We start from the raw sequence: 12,500 nt of genomic DNA on the forward strand, positions 1-12,500 counted from the left end.
ACACCAACACACACACACAGGACTACACACACCTCCACCTCCTGATGTGTAAACCCTACACACACACACACACACACACAGGACTACACGCACCTCTACCTCCTGATGTGTAAACCCTACACACACACACACACACACACACACAGGACTACACACACCTCCACCTCCTGATGTGTAAACCCTACACACACACACACACACACACACACACAGGACTACACGCACCTCCACCTCCTGATGTGTAAACCCTACACACACACACACACACACACACACACACACACACACACACACACACACACACACACACACACACACAGGACTACACACACCTCCACCTCCTGATGTGTAAACCCTACACACACACACACACACACAGGACTACACGCACCTCTACCTCCTGATGTGTACACCCTACACACACACACACACACACACACACACACACACACACAGGACTACACACACCTCCACCTCCTGATGTGTAAACCCTACACACACACACACACCTCTACCTCCTGATCCTATCCATTGAGATAATCGTTTTGCTTTCACTTTGACGGCGGTTCTGGGCACCTGGTAAATACTGTATATTGGAGACAGGTGGAGGAGGGACATGCCACAGTGGAAAGCATCGGTACTGATATGTGTGTGTTCGTGCATGCGTGTGTGTGCGTGTGTGCGTGTGTGTGCGTGTGTGCGCTACCTGCAGGTCCTGGTCGATGGCGCTGTTCTCCTCCATCCCGTCCAGAGAGATGCAGTGGAACGGCAACGAGCGAGTGATTTCCTGACGGACAGAAACACATTCAGGTTATCTGTTTCAAAGTGTCTTCAGTTGGAAAGCTCTTTAAAACCAACGTGCTGCACAGAGAAGTCACGCAGCCTGCTCACAAACAATACAGGAAGTCGAAGGTAAACAGTAAATAACAACAATAACACAAGAACAGCCGTAGAGACCATTTAAAAGCAACAGCTTGTCGAGCGCTGAGCAGAAGAAGTGGGTCTTAATGTGTTGAAGTTGTATATCGAGTGGAGCCTTTTCTTCCCACATGCCAAGCAGCTGTTGCCGTGGGCGACAAGCAGCTGTTGCCGTGCGGCGACAAGCAGCTGTTGCCGTGGGCGACTAGTGATTTGGATCGGTCGGCTGATATGCTGAGGAGACAAAGTGTTCCTGATCAGAACGGGTGGCTGCTGGTCTACCTGCTGCCCGGTCCTCACGGTCGTGACGACCTTCAACCAGGAGGGAAACTTCTGGATGTGTCGGGCCAGGAAGGAGGTCAGCGTGTCTCCGTAATCTGGACGGTGGAACTCCGCCTCGTTAAGGCCGTCAATTAGGACGATAAGCCCCGCCCCCTCCACCTGCAACTTCCTCTCTGGAGAACAACACATATAGAACACAACAGATTCAAGCCTGTCCTTCACGGCTGCACTCGTTCAAAGCTCTCCTATCATACAAAAGTCACTGTGTGTCCCCCCCGGTGTGTGTCCCCCGGTGTGTCCCCCGGTGTCTCCCCCGGTGTGTCCCCCGGTGTGTCAGGAGACTCTCAAAGTGTCAGGAACAAACCCCTCTCTCTTCTCCTCCGTACCCACATCTCTAAAAACGGGGAACAACGGAGCTGATCCAGATTTGCTGCGTCATGACCACATTACTAAAATGTGGGCGGGCTTTAGACCCACGGGCCAATCAGAAACGTTGCTGTCAGAAACAATGAGACGTGTTCTGGAAGTGATATGTTATCCTGTTTCAGAGAGGATCCTTGATGGGGTTTGGAGCAGGACACTTCAGAGACATGTCCTTAGTAACAGCTGGAGGAGAGGGGGGGGGGCTACAAGGATCTGTTTGGGGTTTGGAGCAGGACACTTCAGAGACATGTCCTTAGTAACAGCTGGAAGAGAGGGGGGGGGGCTACAAGGACCTGATTGGGGTTTGGAGCAGGACACTTCAGAGTCATGTCCTTAGTAACAGCTGGAAGAGAGAGGGGGGCTACAAGGACCTGTTGGGGTTTGGAGCAGGACACTTCAGAGTCATGTCCTTAGTAACAGCTGGAAGAGAGGGGGGGGGGGCTACAAGGACCTGATTTGGGGTTTGGAGCAGGACACTTCAGAGTCATGTCCTTAGTAACAGCTGGAAGAGAGAGGGGGGGCTACAAGGACCTGATTGGGGTTTGGAGCAGGACACTTCAGAGTCATGTCCTTAGTAACAGCTGGAGGAGAGAGGGGGGCTACAAGGACCTGTTTGGGTTTGGAGCAGGACACTTCAGAGACATGTCCTTAGTAACAGCTGGAGGAGGAGGGGGGGCTACAAGGACCTGTTTGGGGTTTGGAGCAGGACACTTCAGAGACATGTCATTAGTAAAACAGCTGGAGGAGAGGGGGGCTACAAGGACCTGTTTGGGGTTTGGAGCAGGACACTTCAGAGTCATGTCCTTAGTAACAGCTGGAAGAGAGGGGGGGGGCTACAAGGACCTGTTTGGGTTTGGAGCAGGACACTCAGAGACAGTCCTTAGTAACAGCTGGATGGAGAGGGAGGGGGGCTACAAGGACCTGATTTGGGGTTTTGGAGCAGGACACTTCAGAGTCATGTCCTTAGTAACAAGCTGGAGGAGAGGGGGGGCTACAAGGAACCTGTTTGGGGTTTGGAGGCAGGACACTTCAGAGTCATGTCCTTAGTAACAGCTGGAGGAGAGAGGGGGGCTACAAGGACCTGTTTGGGGTTTGGAGCAGGACACTTCAGAGACATGTCCTTAGTAACAGCTGGAAGAGAGAGGGGGGCTACAAGGACCTGTTTGGGGTTTGGAGCAGGACACTTCAGAGTCATGTCCTTAGTAACAGCTGGAGGAGAGAGGGGGGCTACAAGGACCTGTTTGGGGTTTGGAGCAGGACACTTCAGAGACATGTCCTTAGTAACAGCTGGAGGAGAGGGGGGGGGGGGCTACAAGGACCTGTTTGGGGTTTGGAGCAGGACACTTCAGAGTCATGTCCTTAGTAACAGCTGGAAGAGAGGGGGGGGCTACAAGGACCTGTTTGGGGTTTGGAGCAGGACACTTCAGAGACATGTCCTTAGTAACAGCTGGAGGAGAGGGGGGGCTACAAGGACCTGATTGGGGTTTGGAGCAGGACACTTCAGAGTCATGTTTTTTAAATACCTCGGTATAGCGTGTCCAGTGGTTGGAGGACCCCCCTCTGTAACGCCCCCCCCGGGTCCTGGATGCAGCAGCGCAGACTGAGCGCGCTCTGCAGGGGGGGGGACTGCTGCAGCAGCTCCTGATAGGCTGACAGCTGGGGGGCGGAGCTTAGCATCGCCGCCAGGTTGTGAACGAACTCCGGCACCAGACAGGTGTGGCAGTTATCAGCCTGACAGAAGTGGTACGAGACCACCTGCGGAGAGGGGGGACGGGGGGGACGGGCAGGGGGCAGGGGGGGGGGGGGGGGGGGGGGGGCAGGTTACAAACAGGCATCTTTATGACTCAGAACACGAGCTACAGGAGACCAGCAGCTACCTGTCCTGCCAGCCTCCTCAGAGCCTCCTCCTGTCTCCTCCTCGTCTCAGGGGTTCCCGGACAGCTTCCTCCAGCTCCTTCATCTCCTCCTCCTCCTCCTCCTGCTCCTCCTCCTCCTCCTCCTCCTCCTCCTCCTCCTCCTGCTCCTCCCAGAGAGTCCTGGGACAAAGACATAGCCTCCATATCTGCAGAGAGAGACCAGGTGTTAATATCAATGTTGATATAACTGCCTGTAGTTTTTCAGAATCAGGTTCAAATCAAATCAAGTTGTATTTATAGCACATGTTTAACATGTTGGGTCACTTGATGTTACTTCATGTTCAAGCTAATAGAAATGACAAGGCTGTAATGCTAACTAACGTGCTAGCTGCTAGCTAGGTAGCTAACTTGATCAGCCACTCCTGGTCCTTTCATCAGACAGGAAGCGAAAGGACGAGCAAGACCCGTTGCTGGTGTGATAACAGCCTGGTACTAAGCACATCAAATCAAATCAAGTTGTATTTATAGCACATTTATAAACGATGTCTGGTGTCTGGTAAAAATAGCCTACAGTAGAAACACTTTACAGCAAATACAACAGCACAGATTGTTCAGAGTATCAGTATGAGAAAAACTACACCCTCTGTCCTTAGACCCTCTGTCCTTACACCCTCTGTCCTCAGACCATATGTCCTTAGACCCTCTGTCCTCAGACCCTCTGTCCTCTGCCCCCCCCCCCCCTCTCCTCCAGCTGGTCCTAAAGAGCTGACTCTGGGTCAGTAGCTTCAGAGAGAAAGTAGATCTCATCAGGAGAAACTCAGCTAAATGCTGCCGTGATGAAACTCCACATCCTGTTCCAAACCTCATCAAGGATCCTCTCTGGAACAGGATAACATATCACTTCCAGAACACGTCTCATTGTTTCTGACAGCAACGTTTCTGATTGGCCCGTGGGTCTAAAGCCCGCCCACATTTTAGTAATGTCGTCATGACGCAGCAAATCTGGATCAGCTCCGTTGTTCCCCGTTTTTAGAGATGTGGGTACGGAGGAGAAGAGAGAGGGGTTTGTTCCTGACACTTTGAGAGTCTCCTGACACACCGGGGACACACCGGGGGAGACACCGGGGGACACACCGGGGAGACACCGGGGGACACACCGGGGGACACACACCGGGGGGGACACACAGTGACTTTTGTATGATAGGAGAGCTTTGAACGAGTGCAGCCGTGAAGGACAGGCTTGAATCTGTTGTGTTCTATATGTGTTGTTCTCCAGAGAGGAAGTTGCAGGTGGAGGGGGCGGGGCTTATCGTCCTAATTGACGGCCTTAACGAGGCGGAGTTCCACCGGCCAGATTACGGAGACACGCTGACCTCCTTCCTGGCCCGACACATCCAGAAGTTTCCCTCCCTGTCCTTACACCCTCTGTCCTCAGACCCTCTGTCCTTAGACCCTCTGTCCTCAGACCCTCTGTCCTCAGACCCTATGTCCTTACACCCTCTGTCCTTAGACCCTCTGTCCTTACATCCTCTGTCCTCAGACCCTCTGTCCTTAGACCCTCTGTCCTTACACCCTCTGTCCTCAGACCCTCTGTCCTTACACCCTCTGTCCTTAGACCCTCTGTCCTTACACCCTCTGTCCTCAGACCCTCTGTCCTTACACCCTCTGTCCTTAGAACCTCTGTCCTTACACCCTCTGTCCTTAGACCCTCTGTCCTTACACCCTCTGTCCTCAGACCCTCTGTCCTTACACCCTCTGTCCTCAGACCCTCTATCCTTAGACCATCTGTCCTCAGACCCTCTATCCTTAGACCCTCTGTCCTTAGACCCTCTGTCCTTAGACCCTCTGTCCTCAGACCCTCTATCCTCAGACCCTCTGTCCTCAGACCCTCTGTCCTTACACACTCTGTCCTTAGACCCTCTGTCCTCAGACCCTCTGTCCTTACACCCTCTATCCTTAGACCCTCTATCCTCAGACCCTCTGTCCTTAGACCCTCTGTCCTCAGACCCTCTGTCCTTAGACCCTCTGTCCTCAGACCCTCTATCCTTAGACCCTCTATCCTCAGACCCTCTGTCCTCAGACCCTCTGTCCTTAGACCCTCTGTCCTCAGACCCTCTATCCTTAGACCCTCTATCCTCAGACCCTCTGTCCTTACACCCTCTGTCCTTAGACCCTCACATCGTACAAGGAAACACTTCCAGAGAAACCCCACAGTTTAAGGGAACATGGAGAACCCTCAGGAGAGCAGCGGAGGAGGATCCTCTCCAGGACGGACAGACTGCAGTAGATGCCGTGTGTGAATCAAGAGATAATACATTTTACAACATAGAGACCGAATGTTAGGAAATGCGTGTGTCTGTGATGAGAAGATGAATCCACCAGGTAGGTTAGGTAGGTTGAGACATACGAGGAATTTGACTTGGTGTCGTGGTGCATACATTAACATAAAACTAAAGAAACTATAATAACATCAACAAAATATATAACACAATATTCCGCTGTATATTCCTTATGTTATTCTTAGCAGCGTTCAGAGTCTCTCTCAGAATAATTAAAGACGTCTTCATGTCTGGAGAAACTCACCGGGGGTCCCAACATGTAAGAGCCCCGAGGACCCTGGATTTCATCAAGCAATGGAAGACATTGGGTTTGTTTACCCTCTGCATGCATAAACAATAACAATGTAAAACAGAAATGTGGCCGTATTGCACAACCTAAAGAAAGCGTGTGACAGCAGGGTTCAAATATGTTGTTGTTGTTTACAGGTGTCCCGACCCTTTACCCGTTGATACTAAGTATATACATGTGATATTGTTGACTCACGTTTGGGCAGCGTCTGGTTGCCGGTTGGCGAGATGCGGTTGCCATGACAACTGAGCGCCACCAGGCGGGCGATGATGGCGGTTTTCCCGAAGCCCATGTTGCCCACGATGATGACGCCTCGGCTGCTCGACGAATCAGAGCCGCGGAGACAAGCGTCCACTTCCTGGAAGAGCCACTCCCTGCCGCTGAACAGCCAATCAGACGAGAGGCTGGGAACCTCGAAGAGGAGGGGCTTCAGGTTCAGAGAGGGGGTGAAACGAACTGTAGGAGAGAGAGAGAGATATTGGGATATCGCTCAACAAAAACACCTGTTGGAACAAGCTACCCTTTTATATCGTGACAGCAGAAAATCTTCCTCCAGTTCTAAACACACCTGTCGCACACCTTGGCAAAACAAATCTAACACTGACAGAAAAAAAAAGTTTCAGTACATTAGAATGGTTTAGCTTTAGCTCATTTGAAGCTTGTTTGGCCTACTAGCACTTTAAGTTGTTTTGCTTTTCTGAGGCTAATGTATTAGCACCTAAAGTGGGTTAGCTTATTTGAAGCTAATGTATTAGCACCTAAAGTGGGTTAGCTTATTTGAAGCTAATGTATTAGCACCTAAAGTGGGTTAGCTTATTTGAAGCTAATGTATTAGCACCTAAAGTGGGTTAGCTTATTTGAAGCTAATGTATTAGCACCTAAAGTGGGTTAGCATTTCTGATGCTAATGTATTAGCACCTAAAGTGGGTTAGCTTATTTGAAGCTAATGTATTAGCACCTAAAGTGGGTTAGCTTATTTGAAGCTAATGTATTAGCACCTAAAGTGGGTTAGCTTATTTGAAGCTAATGTATTAGCACCTAAAGTGGGTTAGCTTATTTGAAGCTAATGTATTAGCACCTAAAGTGGGTTAGCTTATTTGAAGCTAATGTATTAGCACCTAAAGTGGGTTAGCTTATTTGAAGCTAATGTATTAGCACCTAAAGTGGGTTAGCTTATTTGAAGCTAATGTATTAGCACCTAAAGTGGGTTAGCTTATTTGAAGCTAATGTATTAGCACCTAAAGTGGGTTAGCTTATTTGAAGCTAATGTATTAGCACCTAAAGTGGGTTAGCTTATTTGAAGCTAATGTAAGGCAAGGCAAGGCAAGGCAAGTTTATTTATAGAGCACTTTTCAACGCAAGGCAATTCAAAGTGCTTTACAAAAAAAAAAAAAAAAAAAAAATGAAAGACATTAAGCATTAAGAAAAGCTAATCAAATAAACATTAAGAAAAAAAATACATGGATAAAAGTTACAGTGCAGTCTAAAATATAAATAGTTCAAATAAAAGCAGCGACAAAAAGAAAAGTCTTCAGCCTGGATTTAAAAGTAGTCAGAGTTGCAGCGGACCTGCAGGTTTCTGTATTAGCACCTAAAGTGGGTTAGCATTTCTGATGCTAATGTATTAGCACCTAAAGTGGGTTAGCTTATTTGAAGCTAATGTATTAGCACCTAAAGTGGGTTAGCTTATTTGAAGCTAATGTATTAGCACCTAAAGTGGGTTAGCATTTCTGATGCTAATGTATTAGCACTTAAAGTGGGTTAGCTTATTTGAAGCTAATGTATTAGCACCTAAAGTGGGTTAGCTTTTCTGAGTTTGTATCTTTTTGTTTGATTGCACTTACTGTCACTGTGGATATTAGCTAAATGTAATACTGATGGTATGTGTGTGTGTGTGTGTGTGTGTGTGTGTGTGTGTGTGTGTGTGTGTGTGTGTGTGTGTGTGTGTGTGTGTGTGTGTGTGTGTGTGTGTGTGTGTGTGTTCACCTCTTTGGTCCTGTTGACTGCGACTCCCAGAGTCCTGTCTGGGCATCCTGAGGGAGGTGCGTGACGGGACGAGTCTCTGAGGATCATCCAGGTAGGACAGGTCCTCCAGGTGAGCAGAACTGGTGGCTACAGGATGGAGAACGTTAGAATAAACACAACTCTGATACTGGACCACAACAAATAAACCCACAACCTGCAGGAAACACTCAATATACACAAACTAAACCCGACTGTGGTCATCCTCCTTTTCCTTTCCTCATGTGTTGTTACGAGTTGAAGAACAGGCAGGGTTAGTAGCCTATTGTTTCTTAAAAATGAATCTGATTTGAAATCTACAAATCCCAAAAGAGAGTAAACTCTGTCTCTTCTCCTGAAACAGTGAGAGACGTACCGCAGTGAGCTGCAGCTGAACTCCTGTAACGCCTCAGAGCTGACTGTATCCTGTGTGTGTTTTCAGAAACGTCATACATGTCACTTCCTTCCTTTTTAGTTTTTATGAGACACGGAGAGGGGAAAAGAGGAAAGGGAGGATGACCCGGCGTTGGCTCAGTTTTTCCTCATGTATATATATATACACATTATAAAGTGCAGAAGTAAAGCTCAATATCAGCCTGTTTTTAGAAGTGTTTGTACTCTTTTTTAGTGCAATGTGGAGAGAGCCAGGGACACTGTTTTCAGTTGTAATGCTAAGCTAGGCTACACTCCAGAATCACACTTATTAATGATGTTTTGTATTCCCAAGTTAAGAGCTGCTGGAACTACAGCTCGGTCACATGACTTCATGTCACCACCGCTAAGATAAAGGAGGCTAATGTTGGGCTATAAAGGAACTACAGCTCGGTCACATGACTTCACGTCACCACCGCTAAGCTAAAGGGGGCTAATGTTGGGCTATAAAGGAACTACAGCACGGTCACATGACTTCACGTCACCACCGCTAAGCTAAAGGTGGCTAATGTTGGGCTATAAAGGAACTACAGCACGGTCACATGACTTCACGTCACCACCGCTAAGCTAAAGGTGGCTAATGTTGGGCTATAAAGGAACTACAGCACGGTCACATGACTTCACGTCACCACCGCTAAGCTAAAGGAGGCTAATGTTGGGCTATAAAGGAACTACAGCACGGTCACATGACTTCACGTCACCACCGCTAAGCTAAAGGTGGCTAATGTTGGGCTATAAAGGAACTACAGCACGGTCACATGACTTCACGTCACCACCGCTAAGCTAAAGGTGGCTAATGTTGGGCTATAAAGGAACTACAGCACGGTCACATGACTTCACGTCACCACCGCTAAGCTAAAGGTGGCTAATGTTGGGCTATAAAGGAACTACAGCACGGTCACATGACTTCACGTCACCACCGCTAAGCTAAAGGAGGCTAATGTTGGGCTATAAAGGAACTACAGCACGGTCACATGACTTCACGTCACCACCGCTAAGCTAAAGGTGGCTAATGTTGGGCTATAAAGGAACTACAGCACGGTCACATGACTTCACGTCACCACCGCTAAGCTAAAGGTGGCTAATGTTGGGCTATAAAGGAACTACAGCACGGTCACATGACTTCACGTCACCACCGCTAAGCTAAAGGAGGCTAATGTTGGGCTATAAAGGAACTACAGCACGGTCACATGACTTCACGTCACCACCGCTAAGCTAAAGGTGGCTAATGTTGGGCTATAAAGGAACTACAGCACGGTCACATGACTTCACGTCACCACCGCTAAGCTAAAGGTGGCTAATGTTGGGCTATAAAGGAACTACAGCACGGTCACATGACTTCACGTCACCACCGCTAAGCTAAAGGTGGCTAATGTTGGGCTATAAAGGAACTACAGCACGGTCACATGACTTCACGTCACCACCGCTAAGCTAAAGGAGGCTAATGTTGGGCTATAAAGGAACTACAGCACGGTCACATGACTTCACGTCACCACCGCTAAGCTAAAGGTGGCTAATGTTGGGCTATAAAGGAACTACAGCACGGTCACATGACTTCACGTCACCACCGCTAAGCTAAAGGTGGCTAATGTTGGCTATAAAGGAACTACAGCACGGTCACATGACTTCACGTCACCACACCGCTAAGCTAAAGGAGGCTAATGTGGGCTATAAAGGAACTACAGCACGGTCACATGACTTCACGTCACCACCGCTAAGCTAAAGGAGGCTAATGTTGGGCTATAAAGGAACTACAGCACGGTCACATGACTTCACGTCACCACCGCTAAGCTAAAGGAGGCTAATGTTGGGCTATAAGGAACTACAGCACGGTCACATGACTTCACGTCACCACCGCTAAGCTAAAGGTGGCTAATGTTGGGCTATAAAGGAACTAATATTGACAAAATATCTGTCCTCTCACCAGCGACTGAGTTGGGGCGGGGCATCAAGTAGAGCGGGATGGAGTGGGTGGAGCCTGACGAGAGAGCGGAGCCTCTGTCCGGGTGGAGTTTGTTGAGGCTGTAAGTGGAGGCGGCCATGTTTTCCTCCACCAAGTACAGGAAGCCGTCGTTTCTATTACTACCTTTGCCTCCATACAGGAAACTGTCAGCAGGACCCTGATCCCTCTCCGCCGCCGAGTCAGGCAGAATAACTGGTCAACGTGGCTGAGAGAAGGAAACAGTTCAGTCATTGAACAGAGTGACATCACGATGGAACACTATCTTCCTATCACCACCTGTTTTTTATCATACTATTTTTAGGCATATTTATAGGTCTCAGATATATAAATAGATACAAAAACATGTCTCTGAAGTGTCCCTGCTCCAAACCCCAAACAGGTCCTTGTAGCCCCCCCCCCCTCTCTTCCAGCTGTTACTAAGGACATGTACTCTGAAGTGTCCTGCTCCAAACCCCAAACAGGTCCTTGTAGCCCCCCCCCTCTCTTCCAGCTGTTTACTAAGGACATGACTCTGAAGTGTCCTGCTCCAAACCCCAAACAGGTCATTGTAGCCCCCCCCCCTCTCTTCCAGCTGTTACTAAGGACCATGTCTCTGGAAGTGTCCTGCTCCAAACCCCAAACAGGTTCCCTTTGTAGCCCCCCCCCCTCTCTTCCAGCTGTACTAGGAAATAACCTGAAGTGTCCTGCTCCTAACCCCCAAAACGTTCCTTGTAAGCCCCCCCCCTCTCTTCCGCTGTTACATAAGGACATGATGGAAGTGTCTGCTCCAAACCTCAAACAGGTCCTTGTTGCCCCCCCTCTCTTCCAGCTGTTACGAAGGACATGTCCTGAAGTGTGTCTGCTCCTAACCCCCCAAAACGGTCCCCTTGTAGCCCCCCTTCTTCCAGATTTACTAAGGACAGGCACTCTGAAGTGTCCTGCTCCAAACCCCAAAACAGGTCCTTGTAGCCCCCCCCCTCTCATTCCAGCTGGTCCTAAAGAGCTGACTCTGGGTCAGTAGCTTCCAGAGAGGAGAGCTAGATCTCATCAGGAGAAACTCAGCTAAATGCTGCCGTGATGAAACTCCACAGCCTGTTCCAAAACCCACATCAAGGATCCCTTCCTGGAAACAGGATGGAGCTCTCTTCTCATCCTCTCTCCCCTCCTTCTCTCTCTCTCTCTCTCAGTCACCACAAGGTGACTTCCTTTTGACTTTCCTGCTTCCTCACACACTCTCTCTCTCTCCAGCACAGGTTAGCTCTGAGTGCTAGCATGCTAATGTGAACACAGACCATATCACTTCCAGAACACGTCTCATTGGTTTCTGACAGCAAACGTTTCTGATTGGCCCGTGGGGGTTAAAGTAAAGCCCGCCCACATTTAGTAATGAGGGTCATGACGCACAGCGAATCTGGATCAGCTCCGTGTTCCCCCGTTTTTTAGAGATGTGGGTACGGAGGAGCAAGAGAGAGGGGTTTATTTCTGAACAACTTTGTGAGTCTCCTGACACACGGGACACACACTGGGGACACACCGGGGGGACACACGGGGGGGACACACGGGGACACACCGGGGACACACCGAGGACACACCGGGGACACACTGGGGACACACGGGGGGACACCGGGGACACACAGGGGGGACACACAGGGGGGATACACCGGGGATACACCGGGGACACACCGAGGAACACCGGGGACACCAGGTGGGAGGAGGGAGGCACACACGGGGGGACACCGGGGACCACACAGGGGGGACACACGGGGGGGACACACAGTGGGGATACCCGGGGACACACTGGGGACATCACCGAGAGGACAAACCGGGGGACAACGGGGACACACAGGGGGACAACAGCTGGGGACACACGGGACCGGGGAAACACACACCGGAGACAACACCGGGGACACAACCGAGGACACACCGGGGACACACCGAGGACACACGGGGACACACCGGGGGACAATGCGGTCCGCGGCAAAGCGTGCGTTGAAGCTTGCCGTTGGGCGTGTCTGGCT

General features: G+C 49.8%; 1 protein-coding gene across 1 annotated transcript in view; it reads right to left on the reverse strand.

Annotated features, from left to right (window-relative positions):
• Window positions 1-164: 164 nt before the first annotated feature.
• The window catches only part of LOC117441246 (protein TANC2-like), a 14,636-nt gene continuing 2,300 nt past the window's right edge, over window positions 165-12,500 (reverse strand). Inside the window, exons 3-9 of the mRNA XM_034077448.2 lie at window positions 10,465-10,695; window positions 8,094-8,219; window positions 6,303-6,563; window positions 3,501-3,685; window positions 3,147-3,378; window positions 1,201-1,373; window positions 165-787 (exon numbers count right to left, since the gene is read on the reverse strand). Coding sequence (XP_033933339.2) covers window positions 512-787; window positions 1,201-1,373; window positions 3,147-3,378; window positions 3,501-3,685; window positions 6,303-6,563; window positions 8,094-8,219; window positions 10,465-10,695 — 1,484 coding nt within the window. The 3' untranslated portion in view covers window positions 165-511. The remainder of the gene's footprint in view (window positions 788-1,200; window positions 1,374-3,146; window positions 3,379-3,500; window positions 3,686-6,302; window positions 6,564-8,093; window positions 8,220-10,464; window positions 10,696-12,500) is intronic.

This window comes from Pseudochaenichthys georgianus, unplaced genomic scaffold (assembly GCF_902827115.2).
Source record: "Pseudochaenichthys georgianus unplaced genomic scaffold, fPseGeo1.2 scaffold_1599_arrow_ctg1, whole genome shotgun sequence".
Taxonomy (NCBI): Eukaryota; Metazoa; Chordata; class Actinopteri; order Perciformes; family Channichthyidae; genus Pseudochaenichthys; species Pseudochaenichthys georgianus.